Source organism: Camelus ferus, chromosome 3 (genome assembly GCF_009834535.1).
Source record: "Camelus ferus isolate YT-003-E chromosome 3, BCGSAC_Cfer_1.0, whole genome shotgun sequence".
Classification (NCBI taxonomy): Eukaryota; Metazoa; Chordata; class Mammalia; order Artiodactyla; family Camelidae; genus Camelus; species Camelus ferus.
Genome location: NC_045698.1, coordinates 89,871,972 through 89,895,390, shown reverse-complemented (window position 1 = coordinate 89,895,390; position 23,419 = coordinate 89,871,972). Strand labels below are relative to the sequence as shown.

The 23,419-nt window shown below is 36.8% G+C and overlaps 1 protein-coding gene across 3 annotated transcripts in view; it reads right to left on the bottom strand.

Moving 5' to 3' along the window:
• The window catches only part of ADAMTS19 (ADAM metallopeptidase with thrombospondin type 1 motif 19), a 241,151-nt gene that overhangs the window by 22,953 nt on the left and 194,779 nt on the right, over nt 1-23,419 (bottom strand). For all 3 annotated transcript variants that reach the window (XR_004318692.1, XR_004318691.1, XM_032476644.1), the window contains exons 20-21: nt 22,020-22,224; nt 19,413-19,565 (exon numbers count right to left, since the gene is read on the bottom strand). Coding sequence is in view for 1 of the 3 variants with exons in the window: in XM_032476644.1 (XP_032332535.1) it covers nt 19,413-19,565; nt 22,020-22,224 (358 nt within the window). In the remaining 2 variants the exon portion in view is untranslated. The remainder of the gene's footprint in view (nt 1-19,412; nt 19,566-22,019; nt 22,225-23,419) is intronic.

The following is a 23,419-nucleotide window of genomic DNA, read 5'->3' as shown; positions in this document are numbered from 1 at the left end:
TTAAAGAGATGATCTTGATGCATTCTATTTTAAAATTGGCAAATACTTTCTGATCGTCGCCTTTCAGGTACACAAGCACAAGGTTTGTAATGTTTTTTCCCCTCTGCATTTTACTAAGTCTTGATTAGGATTGCGTTTTCTTTGCAAGACTTTAAAACTCTTCCTCTACTACCATCTTGGGTCCCCACTCTTCTTCCTCTCATTAGCACAAGACTCAGTCTGCACAAGCCCTCGTCACCTCCAGCCTAGTTTGCCACCGTTCACTTTGCCTTTAGTCCCCAGCCTTCCAGTCAACCTCACATAGTAATACAGGGTATGTATTCTTCCAAATTTGCTTTACATATATAATCTCCTTGGACAAAACTCTTCAGCTACTGAGTTCCCCACTGCCTATGAGACAAAACCCAGTCTCCCAGAACCTCCCTGCTGTCATTTATCTACCTCCTCAGCCTTAACGTTCCACCTTCCTGCTTTAGGAATCGTTTGCTTTATAACTGCCTAATCATGCCCCTGAACTTTCTACTCCCACAACTGCAACTGTGCTCACAGTATTATTCCTTTCCAAATGCCTTGCGGTTTTTCAAAGCACAATCTCAAATCCACTACCTCCGTGAAGTGTCCACAACGATCTCAAATACTTACGCACATGCATACAACATTTATGGCTTAACAACATATATCCATCTCCCTGAGGCTATCCCTGAGAATCACTGGAGAAAATTTTCTTTTAACTACAGATTTTAAGTCCAAGAATTTCCATGTCAGTAAACTCAGATAGGGTCTGGGAATATACATTAAAACAAAACAAAACAAAACAAAACAAAAAACGTGGCTAGGTGATTCTGCTGCCTGAGTTTGGGAACTACGGGTCAATAGTATGTTCTCTGTATTTAATATAGGCCAGTTTCTAATCATGCTTACCTTTGATTAATATCCTTTCATGAATCTAGTTTGTCTCTTTAGGTCGACAGTAAATCTCTTGAAATTAGACTCATTGTCACATCACCTTCAGTAATTAACACCTACCTATGAGGTATGAAAATAGCTTCTAAGAACAATATGATTTTATCTGCATGCCAGTAACATGCATCTACTTTATAGACAACTAATCTTTCTAAATTTGATTCTGTAAATATTTCTGCATAAAACCTTCTTTGTATCTGATGAATTCTCAGCTTTCTGCAAACAGGAGATTAAAGTACTGGGATATTACATCCCTTTAAATCTGATTTTTTCTCAACTTCTATATGATCCAAATGCTCGCAGTTTAGTTTAAGCTTTATTATAACTTAAAACTATTATAACAGGAGTAACTGTTTGACATGGTCTTTCTCCCCTGAATTTTAACATCATTCTATAGAATGGACGTAGTTATATAAATGTAGACATCATGCTTCTTAGAAATATTTGCAGAAAAATTAAAAATGGTTAAACTAAAAACTTTTAAGGGGTTAAGCTTATATGAAAAAATATCTTTCTTTTGTCTATGCCTGAAATTTCTAGATCTTGAAAGTAATCGTAATACTTGAGAAACCAAAAGAAAGACAGAAGTTTTATAATAGATGAACTCATTCTTATGCAATAGAGAAGGTTCTCAATCATATGTCAAAGAAACCTGGTAATCTGATTGGTTATAATATATAACTAATCTTATATCAACTCCAAAGGACGTGCATAAACCAAAGTAACATCATTTTTCAAGATCACAAAGTAACTTAGATACATGATAACTTAGAATACATAATTCTAGCAGATAATGGCTGAATAGTGACTTTCATAAAATTTTTTAAGAAATTAAGAGAAAAGAATTCACTCAACTAAATTGGTATTATTTCTGTCTTTGAAATTAATATAACAAGCTTTACTATGAAATTAAATAGTCTTATAGCCATAAAAACTAATTTTCATTAGAATACTTTAATAAAAAAATACCAAGCTCTTACTAGCAATTATTTTCTTTATAAAATATACTTTGGTAAAAATTTTATTACAAACTTGTGGAAAATAAAGAGACATTGAAATTGGAACAACTGAAATCCTGAAGTATCTTTTAAACTATTTCTTACTTTATTATAGAAAATACTATTAAACAATTGGATATTTCCTCAAATCACACCACTATGATTAAAGACAGACAGACCTTAAAAGAAAAAGCCCTAATAATTCTGGCTTGAAATGAGAAGACCTGGGCGCTAATACTGACTCCAGAAACTAACGTACCTGGGTCTCAGTTTTCCTTCTAGTTAAGGCAGGCATTGTAGCTGATCACAGCTATACTTTCAGGCCTAGATGACTATGAAAGCAAACATTCCACATAACTTCGTATTAAAAGTTACCACAGTCATGCAGTCTTTAAGTGGTAAAGCTGCATAACAGTAAACACTTGAATTTCATTATCTAATTATACACTGTGCTACCCAACTATGCTATTAATGAAGTCCCAAGATTGTAGTTTGCTTGAATGCTTCAGAATATTCAATCATTTATTGTTTTCTTTCAAGAATTTACTGATCACCCATCACATTCAGGAGTCTGCACAGAAGATAAAAGCAGCAGAAATTAGTAATATTATGGGGCTGGTACTTTATTCAATAAACTTTATAACGAAACACAATGACCTAAAATAGATGGAGTTAGAAACAGATTACTAAACATTATGGAATCTGGGCAGTTTTATCCACTCTTAGCCAATTGTTTACTATTTTAAATAAGCAGTTGTACTGCAAAACTAGTTTGCTGCTTTAGGATCAAAGGGAACCAACGCCACTACTGCAAACTTTTATTCCATATGGTGTTTACAGTAGTTGGCACTTGCTTAGTATTTACTATACACCAGGTACTGTGTTAGAGGTTATTTTTATTTTAATATCTCATATGAAGCCCATGAGTGCTATCACCATCCCTTTTACACAGATGAGAAAACAGAGGCTCAGCTGAGTGAAACATTGCCTGCAGTTCACAGCTAAGAAAACAGAGGCTCAGATGAGTGAAACATTGCCCGCAGTTCACAGCTAAGAAGTGGTAACACTGGAGTTGGAGCCCACATACACTAGATGCAGAGACTGGACACTTAACCATCACCTGATACTGGAAGACACTCTTTATGGTAACAGCTCGAAATCTGCTCTTTCCCTCATCCTCCCAAATGACCTCTTATCCTCATATCTTGCTATTACCCTAAACATAAATGCATTAGAAGGTCTTTTTTGGCTTTGTTTTGCTATAACTCAGGCTAGGTGGTATGACATAAACTCTTTCGACCTAAGGACAATTCACAAGCATGCTTTTTATCTTTAGATAAAGTGATCATACAATCTATCATCCAAATCAGGACACTGCGAAAGAAGTTGCTGGTAATAATTATTCCTAGGCTACAGGCATACATAGGGTAAGTCCTGGGTAATCTGAGACACACCATCACCATATCTGTAGACAACTTATTGATAGATTTATACAGTAAGATGATAAACACAAATGAGTGGACACGTGAAATACTTACTATATTCCAGACATTATCTAATATGCTTTTACACATAATGTCTTGGTAATCTTCCTCATAATCCTAATAACTTCATAGATGGAAAGAGCGAGGCTCAGAGATTATTCCATTCATTCATTCAACAAGTATCTATGAAACTCTACAGTGTTCCACATACTGTTCTGGATACAAGAAGTGATAGTAAACAAAACAGACAAAAATATGTGACTTCAAGGAGTTTACATTCTAATAGTGGGGAGCAAGAAAGTCAAGATACATTGTATATTAGATATTGTCAAGTGCTATGGAGAAAAAGCTGGGAAGGAGGACTGGGAAAATTTGAGGTATGGGGTTTTGCAATTCACATTGGAAGATCAGGGAAGGATTCACGGAGAAGGTGGAAAGACTTGCTTCATAAGACGGACAGCAAACCTCAAATGCAAGTCTTCTGATTCCAAATACAGTGCTCTTTCCACTGTTTCTACAGCTCTTGGATCAATTTCAATGGCTTTTGCTTTCTTGCTATTTCCCTCTCACTCCCTTTCCTCCTTCCTCTCTCCCGCCTTCCTGCTTCCTTCCTTCCTTCCCTAAATCTTGTTTCTAATACATTTTAAACCTTACTCTTCACATATGTACTAAGTTAAAACATATTTGAAACAAGGCAGCACTATAGGATTCCACTAAAGGCCAAAATGTTAAAATGTCAACATCAATTAGCCAGCAACTGGTTAAAAGTAAAAACAACAAGGTACACCAGATAATGTGATACTGATCTTTCTTTTACAAGGAAAATTTCCTGACTAAAGATTTTGAAAAAGAGAGACTTGCACTGCCTGACAAATGGTCTGTTCCCCAAACAGCTTAAGATTGCCCTGAAGGACCTTTAAAACAAAGTACCTCATGAATCAATTCCATGAATGAGAAGCCTTTAATTCTGAACAGGAAACAGTCTTAATGTACCCGGCTTATTATAGTGGAAAAGGGAAGAGTAATCTTTAGAACAAACTTAAACAGCAGGACACAAAAAACCCCCCTGATATTGGTAATCCCTCTTTCCTCCCAAAACATGAGCCCCAAAGGCTCTGAAAATTAAATCTGTTTTGACTTAATGATATTCATCATCTCAATCTACCTGAGACAATCATGACCTCCCCTGCGCTTGGGTATACAAGCATTAACTTCAGATAATATCATCGTAGTTTTCTCTTATAATGGAATAAATCCTTTCCTGACCTGAGACATCAGTGACAATTTTTAAGACTGTATTAAATTATGTCTACTTTGTAGTTTGCATGTCAAACACTAAACATGATAAGAGAAACTGTCTCAATAATTCAGTTTAGATGATTAAAAAGTTAGAGACAGTTTAGTAAATGAGAACCATGAATACCTACGGTAGCCAATCAGCAAGAAGGCTTTATCTCCTTTTAAAATGAGATATACATTATAGAACCTTGTAACTATTACCATTACCTAAACCTTTATTTTCCTTCTGTTATTCTCATGCCACACAATAAGAGCTGACTGACTTTATATGACCTAAGAAAATTTCATCTAAATAAACTAACTTAAAGGGAAATCACAGGGGAAGTATAACGTCCACGTTGGTGGAAGTGTACAGAGGACGTTCACCTAACTCAGATGTTTTTATTTTTCTAAACATGGCCAAGGATGGTCTGGTGATAGATACAGATGTGAACTTTCAGAAAGTTACACTTACTAAGTTAAACAATATCCCTGAGTGGGCAGAGTTTGCTAGTACCAGTAAAGGCAGGGTAAGATGCCAGAATGATCTGGCAAATTTGTGGACTGGCCTAAACGTGAAAAATGAAGGAAACAGAAAAAATGCGGGGAAAAAAAGCACACTCAAAAAATTCTTAACACATTCTCAGCTGAGGCACTGTCATAGAAGCAAAGGGATGAAATAAAATCTGAATGGCTGTGAAGTCCAACTCATGGACAAACCAAGGCGTGGAATCCTTTCTTCCATCACGAAAGATGGATGAGAGGTGAGGTACTGCCCCAAAAGTAAATTGCAGCAAGAAACTGACCATGGAAATTTCACCCTGACAGTATATTTATGGCATTAATAGACAGTGTTGCTAAGATCTTGGTTTAATACTTAGAAATATGTGTAAACACCTTATACTAGGTGTTCAAGGAAAGGTCGTTTATCTGGAGACATTTTATGGATGTTATAATTTCAGTATGTTCAAGGGCAGAGAGTGTGTCCTGTTAAAGAACTGTGGCCTGATGAAAATTTAAGTTTTCAAGTCTAATCTCATGAGGATAATTAGGTCTTGAGCCATTCAACAGTATAAATAAGGTTTTGATGGATCAAATAAACATATAAGGAATATGTGTACTCTGTTACTAAATTTTCATTATTTTATATAGAAATATTCATTTCATGATAGATTCAAATGTTTATCAAGAATATGAATCTTTAAAAAATAATCTACATATATTGTTCCTCAAAATTTCTATGCATATCACTATGCTTAGAGGCATAAATCCACTAAATACTAGTGAATGACAGCAAACATCCTCTGTAATATACTCACACGAGTGTAACATGTTCAAGTCGAAGAAAAAAAAGGCTACAAAGTCACCAATAAAAAGCTATCTTAAATTTATAAGGTGTCAAAATGGAGAATGAGAATAGTGACAATGATTTTAGGAGGTTTTCACAGCTTGTCCATAGTACCAGTTGAATCTACTTTTATAAAGTGCAAAATTATCTTTCTGTCACCGAAAATTCATCAATCAGATAGGAATTTCCATAAGGACTCATGATATAATCTACCTGATACCATGTCTCTGTTAAATTCACCAAAGAACATTTCTGTCTTTTTATCTAAGAAATAACCCACGTAGTTTTGGACAGCTTAATTTCACTTAAGGGTCCTTTATAAGCGGGATGTTCATAAATATCTCTTAACTACTCCCCTACTTAGAGAGGAGACCCTCATTCTTTCCACTCATCTCTGATTCTTGTGCTCCATGGGTTCTGAGACCAAGCAGATATAATGCTGCATACGTGATTTTGAACACGGAGCTACAAAAGACTTCCACAGCTGGTCTTGGGTACTGGGATCCTATGGTAAAATGCCAGACTTCAAAATTACTGGTTAAATATTAGTTTCCACCTTTCCTTTCAAGACTTCAGAACAGTCATGTTGACACTGTTTCGGTGCTAGTTATTTGTTACTCTGAATATTTTGATGACCCAGATTTGGGAATCAACTGGGAAACTATGGTATAACTAACTTTGTACGCTTACGTTAAATAACCAACTAGTTTGCCAGTGAGTTTATGGAACTATCAATCTGAGCATGTTAAACTGTAAAGTTAAATTGTAAAACTCTTCAAGCTGTAAGTCCTATAAAATGTCCTCTTAAACATTATACCAAAGAGGCAGAAAACTGGATAGTAAAAATACTACTGAACAGTATTTTATTTGGAGTTTTGCTGGATAACAAACATTAACTAAACACTAGTCTGCTTTTGAATGCCTTGGAAAAAACCAAATTTCAGTGTATTTAGGGGTTAAAAATAATAATTCTCACACTTGGCCAGCACAGAGATTACCCGAGATTCCTTCCTTCTAGGCTGTGCCAAAGATATATATTTTGGAGAGAATGTGTATTCTCCAGGCCAACAGCTAAGGAAGGCTCTGTAATGCTGCACTCCTTTCCAGCTGGCCTCTGTAAGAAATAGGAATTCCTAAATTAAGAGAAAATTGTCACTGGCAAACAGAGTTCAATTTTTTTTTAAACCAATATAATAGACAATCTTCTAGGACCTGATAATAATTTGTAATGATAAGTGCCCATCCTTAACAAGTCTAACAGCACTGACTTGGATAATTTGTCCTTGGGAATAAATGGATTATTCCAAAGTGGTTTAACAAGAGTGAAGTAGCATTCACAGTGGAGAGTGGACCTCATAAGGAAACGAAATGATGACTTCTACTGGAAATTATTAGCACAGCATTCCTATTCATTTATGTATATGTTTGGCAGTTCCACCTTTCAACTTTTTAATAAAGTGAGTGTGAAACAAGCATACTAAGGAACAAAAGTTAGGTTTGTTTTTTAAGATTTGCTATTTATTTTGGTCAGTGTTTCAATGTCTTTTTAAAGCAGTTCATCTGCTTTATTTAACGCATGGGTATTTGGAGTCGAATCTACTCCTAGAGGTCAGACATTTGAGGATTTTTTGCATCTACGTTTAATTAATTGACCTTCTGACTCTACAGTTCAAACTATTTTTGTCTCTTTAATGAAAATGCTTGCAAAGAGTTCCTGTAAATCAGGGAGATGTGTGTGGCAAAAATCAAGCAGATTGCTTATGAATGATTAGCAGAGAGTTGACTATGTTATGAAAGGTCATAATAATCTGTCAAATCATCTTTTATATCAAAGAACACATTGATCACCACCATGATGGAAGAAAAAAAGATGTTTTGCATTAAGAAGCAATTAATAAACACAAAGTTCTGGGCACATTTGCAATTCTGTCAGTGCTGAGCCTATGAATCATAGGATGTTGCAGAGGTGAAAAAAGATGATCAGGACATTTCTATTTGATCACTATCATCTCTGTGAAAAATCTTCCCACCAGAGAGAACTGGCTGGAAAGACAGCAATTGAATTTCCTTTTCAAATAAAATACTTTTCAGGTCTAGTCCAACAATTCTACATCAGAAATGAATCAGATCCTTCTGTGGCCATGTTAGAGAAGTGTGTGTTTTTTGTTTTGTTTTAATTAATAAAGCCTTGATTTAAAATAGCACAGAGAGCATTACATAGCTATCTTTAACTTATTCCAACCTGAAATAAGCCAAGTATTTGCCAGTTCACAGAGAAAATTCTCAAGTGTGCTTTGCTTCCATCCAGTGCTTTCCGTCTAGGGTAGATAACTGCCACCTAACCTGATGGCAGGGACTCCAGCCAAATGAATTCACGACAATGCAAAAGAAGTCTACCAGCTTCTTTGAAGCTCAACCTTAAGCACCTTTTTGGCTTAAATAGCATGTTATTCAAATAAGGGTGGATTTACTTTTTTTTTAAATCACATTTTTAGGTAGTCTGAGATACCATCCAGGAAAAGGTCAAGGGAGCCATAGGTTTACAGAAAACTGTATTGGTTTACCTTAACTTTACTGGAGAAAAATAAGCTAGTTACTAATTCTTTCATAGTTAAATATATGAAGCCTCACAGCTGTTATAGAATTAGAGTCAGAAAAATAAAATGGATGAGAAGGAAAGAAACACAATGCTTAGAGATGTATCGTACATTTTTTGCTTGCTTAATTAAAAAGTTTAAGCAGTCATTTATTCAATAACCATCACTGCATGTAGTGTGATGTTCTGGTCACACAGAGAGATGTGAGAAAGGTAAAAGGGTTCAGACAATCTTAATGAAACAGCAACAATGTAAGGCAATAAATAAATGAGAAAAAATTAATGTAGTCAATAACTTCAAACAAACTCTGTCATTTGTTGGGGAAGTTAGACACTTGGATTGGTCCTTAAAAGACTTGGATAGTTGGAAAAAACAAAATCCAGGCAAAGAGAAGCGTTTAAACAAAGATGTGGAGATGGTAGAAGTACAAACTACTTGGTCCTGAGTTTATCAGAGATAGTGAAATAATGAGAATAACGATACAATTCTCAAGAGGTAGGTTAGGACCAGAATATAGAAAGCTTTGAATGCCAGAGTGAGTATCTGGTAGTTGACAGTATAGCCAACGATGGTTCTTGGGAAGGGTTTGGACTACAGGAGAGTGTGGTCAGGTCATCCCTGTAAATGGCTGGATCTATAAGAGGAGAGTGTGGGGATAAGAACCCACGTTAGAAACCCTTACCCTAGTCCTGCCGAAAGCATACGAAGGACTGCGGTGTGGCGCTGGGGGAAAGGGGCAATGGAGGCAAAACTCTACTTGTGTATAGAAGTGCCAAGGGCAGCTTCTAGCTGGGTTTCGGGGAAGACGGTATGGACACCTTTCAAGAAAAAGGAAATAAGGAGTCGGAGATGGCTTGAGGAAATAAAATGAAGAACTCTATTTTAAATATACAAGATTTGAGGAAATACTGGAAAGCTAACGCCACAGTCCTACAGCAGCTGATGTTCGAGCCGAGGAGAACCAGGCTCCCTCTCAACTCCCTGTCTCAATTTCATTGAACATTCTTTTCCTTTTTTTTTAAATTGAAGTACAATTGATTTACAATGTTGTGCTAGTTCCTGGTGTAGAGCATAGTGATTCAGTTGTATGTGTATGTTTATATATATATATTCTTTTTCATATTTTTTTGTTATAGGTTACTACAAGATCTTGAATATCATTCCCTGTGCTAGTCCCTGTGTAGGACTTCGTTGTTTACCTGTTTTATATATAGTAGTTTGTATCTGCTAATCCCAAGCTCCTAATTTATTCTTCCTCCTGTCACTTTTGTAACCATACGTTTGTTTTCTGTCTGTAAGTCTGTTTCTGTTTTATAAAGAAGTTCACTTGTGTCATTTTTTTAGATTCCACATATTAGTGCTGCTATCATATGATATTTGTATTTCTCTGTCTCACTTACTTCAGTTAGTATGATAATCTCTAGGTCCATCCATGTTGCTGCAAATGGCATTATTTCTTAAATGTACTTGCTTCTTACAGCTTTTTCTCCTCTTTCTCTAAATACCCTTTTGCAGTCTCTTTTGCTAGCAGTTGCTTTTTTCTCACAAGCCTTTAAAGGTGGGAGTTTCTCAGGCTGCATCTTTTCTTCTCCATTGACACTCCCTCCTCAGGCACACGTATACTTTAAATTTAAAACACTATTTAAATGTTCATGATTCCAAAGTATTTCCATCCCATTACTCTCTTCTGATTTACCTACTAGATACCAGTATTTCAGTCTTTTAGGGGCACATGAAACACAGTCCAAAACAGAGCCATCATCTTTCCCCTCCAACTTGATTCTTCTCCAGGGTTTCCTATCTTGTATCACAGAACCATTGTCTCTACAGGTTGTTCAGACCAGAAAGCTTGCCTGGGATTCCTTCTCACTGTAACATCTCCCTCGTTCTTGCCTCCCCCACAGATACGCAACTCTCCTTCTGCTCATTTTAACCTCATGAGTTTCTCAAAGCCAACCATTTTCCTCATCCTCTCCTGACCCTCCAGTACAACTAGTCAGCAGTTATTTAGTTGCTATGTATCTGACAACTATGCTAATAACCTTTTACAAAGTATGTCATTTTGGATTCAGTAACTTATCCAAAGAGAAAATTCAGAATTCAAACCCAGAGCTGTCTGACTCCGTCCACCGAGTTATCTCAGCAATTACCTAACTTACCAAATCCTCTCCCCTCCCTAGAAATTCTATGATGTTCTCTTAGCATCTCTCTGTATCCACTTTTGATACCGCAGCAAGAAAAGTGTAGGTATTTAAAAAGTAAAAGTTTTCTTTTAATTTCAGACAGAAACTGTTAACCAATTCATAAACTTAAAAGTGATACATGGATATGGTAGAATTATAAGCACAGAAAGCCCTTTCCTTCAATGTAATTCAAATAAACTGGGTTTTGCATATCTGTGCAGAAAATTTAATAAGTATAAAGAGAATACATATAAATAACTTAAGGGCACACTATGTAACTCTTCTGTATAATATTTACACACTTAATATCGTTTTGGAAAAATTTTCTTATCCACGTGTATACAAATATATGTTAAAAATTACAGTACTCCACTGTTTAAATATAGTATTATGATTTATGTAACTAGTTAAAGGATATATGGGTTGTTTCCAAATTTTTGTTGTTCCAAACAAGGCTGCGATGAGCATCTTCATAAATATGGTTAGCAAATTATGTGAGAATGTCTCTAAGGAAAGCCTATGGCAATGGAGCTGGTGAGTCCAGGAATGCGTGCATTTCAAAATGAAGTAACATTTTTTTCACTTATCGAAATGATAGAAAACAGTTTGATAACAGTCAGTCTTAGAAGTAAAATGGGGAAACCTGTGGAAGCAATTAGGCAGAACTGAGTAGACTCTGCTTCCCCTACACGGTAGCCCCAGGGTGTCCCTCAACCCACTTCTCTCATGTTGCCTCTTTGAGCCCCAAAGTTGTGTGCGTGTGTGTATTTCTAAACAATTTTGTTAATTTTATTTCTTATACTAAACGGACTCATACATATTCTGTATATAGTAAATAAGGTTATAGGTGTATATTCTTCCAATCCATTCAGCTCTTTGTGTTTGTATCTTAGGGTAGATCTTTCATCGTAAGCAGCTCAAAATATTTTTCCTTGGGCTATGCTCATCACTGGTACTGGATTACTATTTTCATTTGCACAGTTAGAGTATTCTGATATTCAGAGAGGCTTACAGTTGCTTTGGCCCATTTCACAGATGTGGGGGTTGAGGTTAGGGGGTGTCAGGATCTGCTCTTCTGCATACGAGACTGTGGCAGGGTGTGCACTGTGGCTGTGCGGATGCTGAAGTGCCAGCCCAGTCTAACTTGAAGCAGAACCAGGGACCTGTTTGTTAAGACAGTTTTCCCTTTCACTACATTTTACATCCAGGAACACCATATGAAGCCTTTGTAAGTAGCTGATCGTTTACTGTATACATGGTTGTTCTGATGATCTGATTATGTCTATTTCTGGATATCCTCTGGTATTTGATGAACAATCACTACATCTAAGTAAAAAAAAAAAAACAAAAAACACTTCATGCCAAGACTACTGATTTTAGTTTTCTAACAGGCATCAAATTTCACTGTATTTTTATGTGAAACTCCCCTCACCTATTGAAGCTCAAGGTCCCCAAAGTGAGCTCTGGCACGTGCCATGCTCCATCCCCTACAAAAAACATAAAGAGTAATTTTTAACTCAGTGACATTTATTTACTGAATTACTTTCAGGTATGGTTTAGAAGGTGAAGTTACAGGTGTCCCGGCATGCAGCATGAAAGCAATGACAGTATTTTATGAGTGTAGTGATTTTTCAAGGATCTATTAAGAAGACTAATTTTAAGTCCCATGGATTAAAAATATATATTTCTCTCACATTTTCTAATACAAAGAATGTTAAACACATGTTCTTATATCTGTATTTATAATGTAATTATACATATACATGCACATACAATAGACACATTATACACACACACACACACACACATACATGTACAGAGAGACACTACTTCAATCTCTCTACATTACACATTTTCTTTAGATAGAAGACATACACGGAGAATATGTGTGCCTCATTCTTTTAAAGCTAATATATTTCTGCTATATTCAATCATACCAGCCAGAAGCATTTGACTACTCTGAGGAATCCAAATATTCTGGAAATTCAATTTTTTTAATCTGTCTGGGGCAATAGATAAGACTCTCACAAGATCTTAAACGTAAAAATGATAGCAAAGCAAAAAATGTCCCATTCTCTGGCAGTGCAAAGAGACAGAGACAAAACAGTTTGACAGCCAACAGTTTGGGGATTTTGTGCATGGTTTAGAGGATAGCTATCTTTTTCAGATAGAATGGTGAGTAGCAACTTGGATAAATGCTTGGTGGGTGTATCTTAACAACATGATAGAAAGTCTTCCTTGAGAAAAAGCATCTTATTTATCACTAATTACTTTAGTATGAACAGCTTGCTCAAACACAAGCACATTTTTAAAGTAAATTTTCCTATAATACAAAACATCTCTTTAGGATATCTTGGGATAGGTTTTCTCAGCGTCCATATGCTTAAAACCAAGCCTACAATCTTTTATTTCTTTGATTCATTGAGCCAACAATGACAGAATTCAGTATGACAGATTCACATTTGTTTCTGGGGTAGCTGCTCAAAATTTCCTGTCTTGTGAGATTACTTATAATTATAAAAATGATAAGCAGCCTTCTCTCCCAAATATCAATACACTTATAGATTTAATTAGAAAATAATTCTGATTAGAAATTTAAGAATCTCAAGAATTGTTTTCTGGATTACAGACTATTTCAGTTTGGTTTCAACCTACAAAATTTCTCTAGTTAGAAAAAATATTTACAAAACTAGTCTTTGAAATTTCAATAATCTAATCTAAGTTTTCCTAAAGTGCATCACACTAAACAAGAAACTAGCTACATGATCTGTAAAAGTGGTCTTTGGTTAAAGGAAAAAAGAAACGAGACATATTATCATCTCTCTTTGAAACATGCCAAGTACAGAAGAAGGATCTGAAAAGTCCGACAGCAAAGGGTACTTGCTTATCTTTAACTACAGTATTTCTTATACATGGAGACCACATCTCAAGGACTGAGTTTTCCAAGGAACACAACTTTGGGAATGCAAGTCTCAAGAATGCATACATTAACATGAATGTGGTCTTATAAAAATGATGACATTCAGGCTTTCAGTAAATACTAATTTTACTAATTGATCTACTTAACAATATATTTTCTCCATCATAGCAGTTCTCATTTTATTAACTCCTTTTATTCTCTAGTTTCAGAATATACTTAACATTTTCTGTTTTTACGTTCCAGTAGAACATTTCATTTGGTTATTTGCTGTTACTGCTAATTATTTCTTTAAATTTCAGTGGGAAAAGAGTGATTGAAACTTCCCTCTACAACCTGTACAACTCACTTAATTTAGTTGCTTCAAAACCAGCGATCTATACATATCCTCATTCAGAATCCGGAACAGCCTGCAAGTTGATTTTAATGGGGGGAGGTTTATGCAGCACTGGGTCAGTCCAGACATGTAGGAATCCATTTTAAGGTCCTAGCCTGGCCACTGGGTAATAAGAAATCCCTCCTTTGATATTCTGATCTGGATCTTTTTGTCCCTTTTGATTTAAGGTAGAAACACGAGGCTGCAGAGATGCATTATTAAAAATGGGATATTTTCTAGTCATTTATTTTAGGATATTCTTGATTGCTTTGATCAAGTTTTATTTGTTTCCTTCAATGATTTCTGAGTTTTCCTTCAGTGGAAAGAAATGTCTTCTGTGATTATTCATAATTTCCTACCAATAGTGATAACTCACAATTACCACTCTCAGTGTTAATTTTAGGGAGTGACAAGCTTCCGTGCAGAAAACAGAAGGCAGACATCAGGTCAAGGACACTGAGATTTGGGAACAGCTTATTACAGCCTATTTACTTATCTAGAACTTCAAATTCACAACCTCTGTCTCTCTAGAAATCCACTATAACACAGAGTAAGAAATAAAAGAAGGTTTTTTTTTTTTTTTTTCAGGGATACGGGAACTAGTGCAAACCAAGTCACTTATACTGACTGCTCACCAATCTGGATGAAGGCAAAGCTCAAAATGACAGGATCATAAATCTCCTATTTGTCTTTCTACCCTTAAGTATGTCAGTAAAGAACCTTTCATGACATTGCTGATTCTTTGATCTCGCACATGACTGTTATGAATCGTTTTAATTTAATAATTATGCAATATGAGAACACTTTAAGGTTATAAATCTTGATTATACAAACACACTTAGAGAACTGGCATAATTTACATGATTAATTTAAAATCGTTCTGAGTTTCTTTAAAAAAATAAGATTGCTAACTACTGAGGAAAAGGCACACTTATTTTCCCACAGTTATTACAGTGTCTACATCAAGTGGATTTTAATAGCATCCAAAGTATGTGTATTAAGAAAATCATTTTTACTAGAAATAATCCAGATATCCACAGGTCTTTCATAGTTACAAAAAGAAATTACTAAGCAAGCAATATGATTTATTTTGAGTTTTAGCCACAATACTGTTTTCAGGAAAAATGCAAAAAATTACTGAAAAATGCCATTTTGAGATCTGTAACTATCTGGAACTAGAAAATCTTCACTAGGATATGATCTCAAAATACGTAGAATTCCTATTAACTTAAATGCAATTTTTATAGTTAGAAAGCATGTCTAATATCATCCCTGTAATTCATTAGAAAAAATTACCTTAATTTTTAGATTCCTCTTCTATTCAAATAAATATACTAAATACAATTGTTGCATTTGCAAGATAAGTTAAAAATGACTCACTATACTGCAAGCCTTATATTTACCACTTTTAAACAAAGTTATACCATGTAACCCGTATAATTAAATTATCCAGAACAATTTCTTGTGCTTCCAGCAGTTTTTGGAATTACATAATCACAAAAGACTCATAATCTCTCATCCAAAAACCTACTAATCATGTCAGAAATGGATATGGGGTCAAAGCTATTTATTTCCTAGAATATTAAAGGACTAAATTAGGTTCAAATTGTACAATAGGAACTGAATCTAAGAATAAACCAAGAATAATCATGTGCGATTCCAAGGTGCTTGGTTTGCCATTAAAATTCATTTGAATATGTATAAACCACTTGATATTGCACAGAAAAGTTAACTGTATAAAAGCTTCATGAAGGACCAAATTGTGTCATAGGTAGATAAAACAATACTATTTTATTTGCTTCTCTCTGATCTCCAATAATAAAAACTAGAAGTTACAGAAGTTCAAATAAAGGCAGAAAGGTCAAATTCAGCCAGAAAATACATTATTTCATTAAACATAAAAGACTACGTAATTTTTTCAAGTCAGTGTTCTATACTTAGAACAGCTTTAAATGGGTAAATACAGCTTTATCTTGCCAGGAAACACACAGGTCATTTTTTTCTCTCCCGAGAGAGACCCTAAGGCTGTATCTATGTCAGAATGTGGCATATGATTATTTCAATGGTTAACCCAAGCCAGAAAAAAGCAACCACATTGTTTTTGTCCTATTTTCACCAACTTTCGAGTCTCAATGAAATAAACACTAGCATTGTTTAGTAAAGGCTATATTACATCTACTTAGAAGTCAGATGTAACAATTACATGACAGGAGATTTTTCTCTTTGAGTTTACCTGGATCTATAATTTTCCCTCTCAAGCTGAGAGCAATTTCCCCAATGTTTACATGAAACGACCAGAATGTAAATACTAGAAGTCACACAGGCTGACACAAATGCAACAAACACAGCTTGAGGCATAAGCCATGTTCTCAGTAAGTCTCCATTTAGCCAGTATTCCTTTGGCTCAAGAGCAGTCAACTGCTTTTAGACAGTGGGAACATCTGTGAACATATGTACATAAAAACTGATTCTCTAGTGACTCACTCGTATTATTGGGGGAGGAGCAGGGTTTCAGAGCTAGGCTGTATGGACATTCCACTGAATATTCCTGATTCAAGCCAACCCAGGACTTAATTTTAAGTCCATTTTGGTTTATCAAGAGTTTAAAAATCTTAGTACAATTTGAATGAAACTGACAGATTAATTGACTTTAGAGGAGCACAGACATCGACCCACAATTGCGCACATCTTGTTGCTATTCCCAGTCCAGGAACACAGCTGATAAGCATAAGAGATCTATGCGTTTCATCTGTCCATGAAGACTTCAATCACTGAAACTTAATAATCATAGCACTGTTCCTTTTCTCTGTAATTATTTTGGGATGGTCCTCATTTTAACACGAAAGTGATACGTAAGGAGTAAAACAGGAGGGGAGAAATCAACGAACTTCACATGGAGCCACTGGCTTTAATTGGTGCATGCTGTTTGAATCTGCTATGCTGAGACCTCAGCCATAAACGAAGAAGGAGAAAGCAGCTTTAAGGAAAAGAGGAGACAGTCACATAAAGAGAAAAAATGTGACACAACTGGATCTTTCTACACAAGCAAACAAATAAACATGTCAACAAATAAAGGTTAAAAGTCATGCAGTAAAGATGAATATTTATTAGCGGTATCCATTACTTTCCTTATTCACAAAGACTGTCCTAGCTAGGTAGCGATGTAGTAACATCAAAACCAATTTAAAGTAATTCAGTAAAAGCATATTTAAAAATTACATATATGTAACTGGTAAAATGGAAAAAAAAATTTTCAGGCTTAGCATGGAAAACTAAAATCAACGTCTTCGATGATCTCCCCAGTTAATTTTGATTTTGTTTAAGATTTGGCCAAAGGTCAAGTAATAGGCACATTTATCAATCAATAGTAATAGTACTTGTCATGCAAATAGGATTAGCTAGCCGTATTTCCACATGCAGCAATGTAGGAGTTCAGAGTTCTGTGTCACAAATTACAATAAAACCTGGATCTCCTGTTTTTTTAATCACAATTTTTGCTTTTTGTAGTTAACTGGGGGTTAACAGCATTTTATCACTTAGAGTATTTCTATTAATTAATAAGGTTGGAAAAGCTCATCTATTTTAATAGTTTTAAAACTTTTTCTTAGAGCAGAACTATTTCGTTTAAGGAAAACATCTAGAATTTCACTAGCCAAAGTAAACAAATGCAGAGTTTCTACAACTGAAAGGGAGTAACAGGTGATCCTCCCCAAACCCCCTCCAAGGAGTACTTTCATCTCCTTAATCGAGTTTATACCTTTAGCGCTGAATGAAGTCAACATAAAGTTAATATAAATACAGCTTGAAAATAATGGTGTTGCTTGTTTACCTTACTTCATTCCTATGGAAACTAAGACAAAGAGGTATGCAATGGCTCAATCGCTTTGCTCATCTGCTCAATGATGTCTCCTCACATTTCTTGACTTCCAAGGCCATCTTCCCTGTCACCGTCCTCTATTTCTCTCTCTCAGAATTAGGAAAACCTAAACCCTGCACATGAAAGAATTTATTCGGGGTTAACTGGGAACTCTCCTTGAAGCGTGAGGCTTCCTTATACGGTTCACCAGCTAAAAGCTGCGTGGACGGGACTCGGTGTTTTCCTAATTCTGTGGTCAGGGATCGATCGACACTGTTTACCAAAGAAAGGGTCCTTGAGCATCCCAACGTAAAGTTTAAGTGTTGTTAAGCTGTGGAAAGAGGATAGTTCACGGAGAACTCAGATGGAATGTTAATATGCAAACTTTTGTTACAGAGGAAAGGTATGAATAATCATAAGAAAATAGATTTTAAATGTTGTGGATTTCTTTTTGGGCAACACTGAGGAGGCTGGCTAACTACCGTACATTACACAATGAAAAGATTTCTTCTAAAATGTCCTTCAGGGTTTTTTATGAATAGCCACCACTCTTCCCTCCATGCCCTGCCAGGAACCACATTTTTTTTTTTTCATTTATAAAACGATGGGGAAGGGAGAGTGGATTTACTATGTTTCTTCTAAGCCCTAGAACTCTTGATTCTATGATAACAGGTATATAGTATCACAACTGACTGCGGCGAGGTACAGGGGATCATTTGATTAATACTTACATTTCTGAGAACTAGTATTTGACAGCTGTTTTCACCTAGATGTGATGAGAATTTTATCTTAAAATACGGGACTTTATTAACACTTTGTAGACAGACTATGTGAGCTATTTTCTACAACCCATATGTGAAGCTCTACTTCATTCATAAACTGTAAGTATTACTATTATCATGATTAAACTTGCTGCTCACCTGCCAAATGAATCGTGTCCACTTGATTTGACTACAGGACTTCTAGAATCCTGTTCCTTTCCATTTCTTCTACATACACCCCCAAATAATGGTGGGGAAAAGAATGCCTTTTACATATTAAGATGGAAATTTCTCTTGTTTGGTTCTGATGTTACATACCTTCCTTAATTATACTTTGACTGTACTTATCTGGTAGTATCAACAAACACTAGCAACAAAACAACAATAATAGATAGCATTTTTGAGACCTTCCTCTGTGTCAAAAATGATGTTAAGTACTTTATACATTTTATCTTACTTATCGCTTAAGACATTTTTATAGAGATTACGATCATGGACAGACAGGCAAGACTTGAACCTGGGTATGCAGTACTCCACCTCCCATGATCTTTACCTCTGTCCCTCCTGAACTGCATCCTGGGTGGCTGCAGTACCAGTGCAATGCTGACATTCTTGAAACTTAATACTGAGAACATACAGAATGATTCTCACCTTAGACCAGTCACCCATCCGCCACACGTAGCATTTGGAGTAATCCTCACAGTCCTCAGCCTCCCTGGGTCTGGTGGAGAGGACGCATTTCTTTCTAGGGTTAGTACACCTCACAGTCCGATGACGTACGCCTTTGCCGCACTTCACTGAACACTGGAAGATAACATCAGATGGTGAGGATACAGTTGGTGATCAGGAGATAGAGACTGATGATCAAGTGATGTTAGGAATTGGTTCTAATCACCTCTTATAAGCCTATCACCCACCTAACAGTCAGAATGAAGGGTAAGGATGAGGATGAGGAGGACACCAGGCTATGGCCCTGCATCAGAGGTCAGATGGATCTTAGAGCACGGTGCTAGAGGCGAACAGGTTTCAGGAACAAGGACCAATACTACAGAGAGTCATGTAACACGGGGACTGTTTATGAAAGACAAGTAATAAACAACAATCGAAATGTAAAATACTAAATCTGATGGACATCACCTTTTTACATATAAGGGAATTCATTTTATTTTTGCTCAGATTTAGTTTGTTTTAGCCTTAAGAAATGTTTATGAAAAAATGACAATGTCTAAGAGGTCATTTCTCACAGGCTTTCCTTAAAGCTAAAACAGGGAAGACTTAGCAACAGCAAAACAAATAGTTTCTTTACATAATTATATACCCCTAGAAATCATCATCCTAAGTGGCTGTATGAACTGAAAATACAACTCAGTTCAAAACATTTTAGTGCATCTCATGAATAACTGATGCCTGACTGACGATGGTGATGTAACAGGTATGAAGCATCTAAGATGCAACTGACCCTCTCATTTACACTTAAATGCTCCCCACTAAGGAATATGTATAAAGCTTCCCAGTTTTACAGAGGCAAGCGTCTATAAGCATCTGGACGCAGGCACCAAAACAGCACTGGACAGAGAGGGGAGAGGCAGGGAGGGGTCAGAGACTGGTGAAGCTTGAAAATCTAATTCATACGTGTATCTGAAAAAGGTCCAAAGAAAGAATTGCAGGTATGCATTTAGCAATGACGTAGTGTAGGAATAACCATGCAGATTTCAGCAATTGTCTTCCTGAAAACTTAAGCATAGAACTCATGAGATTTTAAATATAAAAAATTTTGCACAAATGAGCAACCGTCTCAGAATTTATAGTTCACACTTAAACACAGTGAGCTTCAAAGTGGACTACATGTGTGATTTGGCATTTCAGCATTCACATTTTTCTTTTTTGCAACTGAAACTAACCCTGATCCATAGAGTCAGTTTTTAAATTAAATCAAAACAGGAGAGAGTTTTTAATTGGTACACTGCATAGAGACATATTTCTCCCAGCTGGTGCCAAAAATCTGATTGGTAGAATATTTCTGCTCTATGTCCTCCTGAAGAGTTTATGAAAGTGTTCTGGTTAACTCTTCAGTTTGGTTAACTGAAAGTTTATGGTTAGGCTGAAGATAGGGTATTTTTGTGTCTCTGATGTTCACATGACTCTTGTTTCCACATAGAACTCATCCATTCTGATGTAAAATTGAACAGTTCATTCTCAAAAGTATACATAAATGAAGAAGAATCTATTCAACAGCAACGTGTAGCTCTGAAGAGTCAGACAAGAGAAAGTTACATTGTTTGCTAGTGTGTCTTTCAGGAGTTGGGTTAACTGAAGAATATTCCTAAGCCTCATTATTGAAGCTACTTTATCCTCAATTTTCAAAAGAATAGCTTCCTACGGCAACCTAGCATTTTCTATTTGTCACTTCTGATATCCTAGCTAATATTCTGAAGTTGAGCATGTGTATGCTTTTGCTCCTGGTGTGTGTGTGGGCCTGTGTCTTTGCACATGTGTATGAGACTACAATGTCGAGGTGGTGGTGTGTGCCTGTGTGTGTAGCCACGTGCTCACCTAAAACGCTTCAGAGCAGCTAGTCAATACAAGACTGGTGCTAATTATTAGGTGAAGACACGTAGCATGATAAGAGAAAATAAGCATGAGTCTGGCATGGAACACACCTGCACGGTACACGCTACAAGCTGGTGCGTGTATGGTGCAGTGAGTTGGGCAGTGTTGGGTTCAAATCCCAGCTCCAACACTTAAACAGGCTTCTGGCTAAACCATTTAATTTCCCTGAGCCGCAGTATGAAATGGTGAAACTGTTAACTTTTTTGCATTAGTAATTAAATATAAACAAGGTACTAAATGTGAATTAAAAACAGAACCCCTGCTCACTGGAAATGACTGTTAAGGGTTAATGCCTTCTCTTCTCCTTTCTCTTCTAAACGTTCAGGGATATACAATGAGTCAGGTGTGTACTTTCTTATGTGGCCACTCAAGGGTATACTCATGGCACACAAATAAAAAGCTGGATTCTAAAATGAACACAAAATATGCTCTTGATTATGTTACAATATTTAAAGAGTAAATGTCTGTTTTTTTCCTACTTTCAAAATTATTTATAACGGATGTATTCCTTTTATTACCAGGAAAATCAATAAATGGTATTAAAAGTTCCATGCAGAGATACTCTGAATGGGATACAACACGACCTTACACAGGCTGAGAGTCAGGAAAGCAGGAGGAAGCGGAGAAGCCGTGGGGCGGGGCGCGCACCTCGGACCACACGCCTGCCTCCCACACGGTCATGCAGTCCTGGCCCTCGCAGCGCTGGGAGGAGGCCGGCTTGGGCCCAGCGCAGTCCCTCTCCCGGGCTCTGATCAGGGTTCCGTTGCTCAGCTGCTGGGTACAGGCCACCTGTCTGCTCTGCATCCCTTTTCCACAAGTTCGTGAACACGGGGTCCATTCTGTCATCATCCATCTGAGAGCAAAGCAAGAGTCACGGAAAGAAGTTGGAAGATGCTGCTTACTGGGTATTCGACATGATGCCTGGAGGCAGCAGAGTGTTACGCAGTAAGTTTATACCTTTTTTTTTAACCAGCATTTGAGTTTCTCTGAGACACCTATGCCTTCTATTGCTTTGAATTCCCCGCATGTCTCATCTCAGGGCCCTGCTCTTATTACAATCTCAGAGGATATACAGGATTCCGTCCCCGTCACGCTGCTGGCTCTGCCCGTTCCTGCGCATCAGGCTGCCACACTGAGGGACCTAACAAGGATGAAACTGCTGACATGTGTGAACTGTTCCTATTCTTTGTGTCTGAAATCTTCAAATAACCCCCACGGGTTAGGTACTACAACTATCATGGCCATTTACTGAAAGGGGAACGGAGGCCAGGAGAGAAGTAGTAACTGACCAAAGGTCACAAGGTTGTAGAGTCAGACACCGAAATGAGGCTGCAGACGACCTCACACGAGACACGTGCCGGTATCAGCAAGCCTGAAAGGAGACTGCGTGGAGAAGGCCCACTTACCTGGGGCAAGTAATCCCTAATGCCTGATGCCCGTCACCTGTCACCAGATTTGTGTCTGGGACACACCCTCCAGGTAGCCAGAGACGCTTCATGAGGCTAGCCGCTATCCGGCTGCAATGTGATCAAAGCCATTGAAGCGACAGGCTCAGAGGGCTACACGCCAAGTGACCTCACTTCAGAGGTCCTCAGGACTCCGACATTATCCTTGGATTTCACTGATTCAGCTAATTCATATTTGAGTATTTGAGTACCTAGATGAAGATCCTTTTTCCAAATAATTATTGGGGCAGTGATACAGATATCTGTGTCACTCCCATTTCTAATGAGCTGGAATCTACCCTAAGGATCACTCATTCAAACACCTCCCCAAATTTATTTCAGGAAGGAACCAAGGCCTACGTATGCCAGAAAAACGATTCATGAAATTTAATCTTTGTATGATTCCTGTCAATAAAACCCTCTCTGCCTTTCCCATTTGGACAACCTTATAGGGGGATCTAAATCCCCCACTAAACTATCTGCACCATCCTATTTTCACGCAGTGCAGGGCACTCCAGAGCCCTGAGCATAATTCTGGTTTCCTGACTAGCTGTGCACTTTCTTGAAACAACACTTAACAGCCATTAAGTTTCCCTTTTCTCA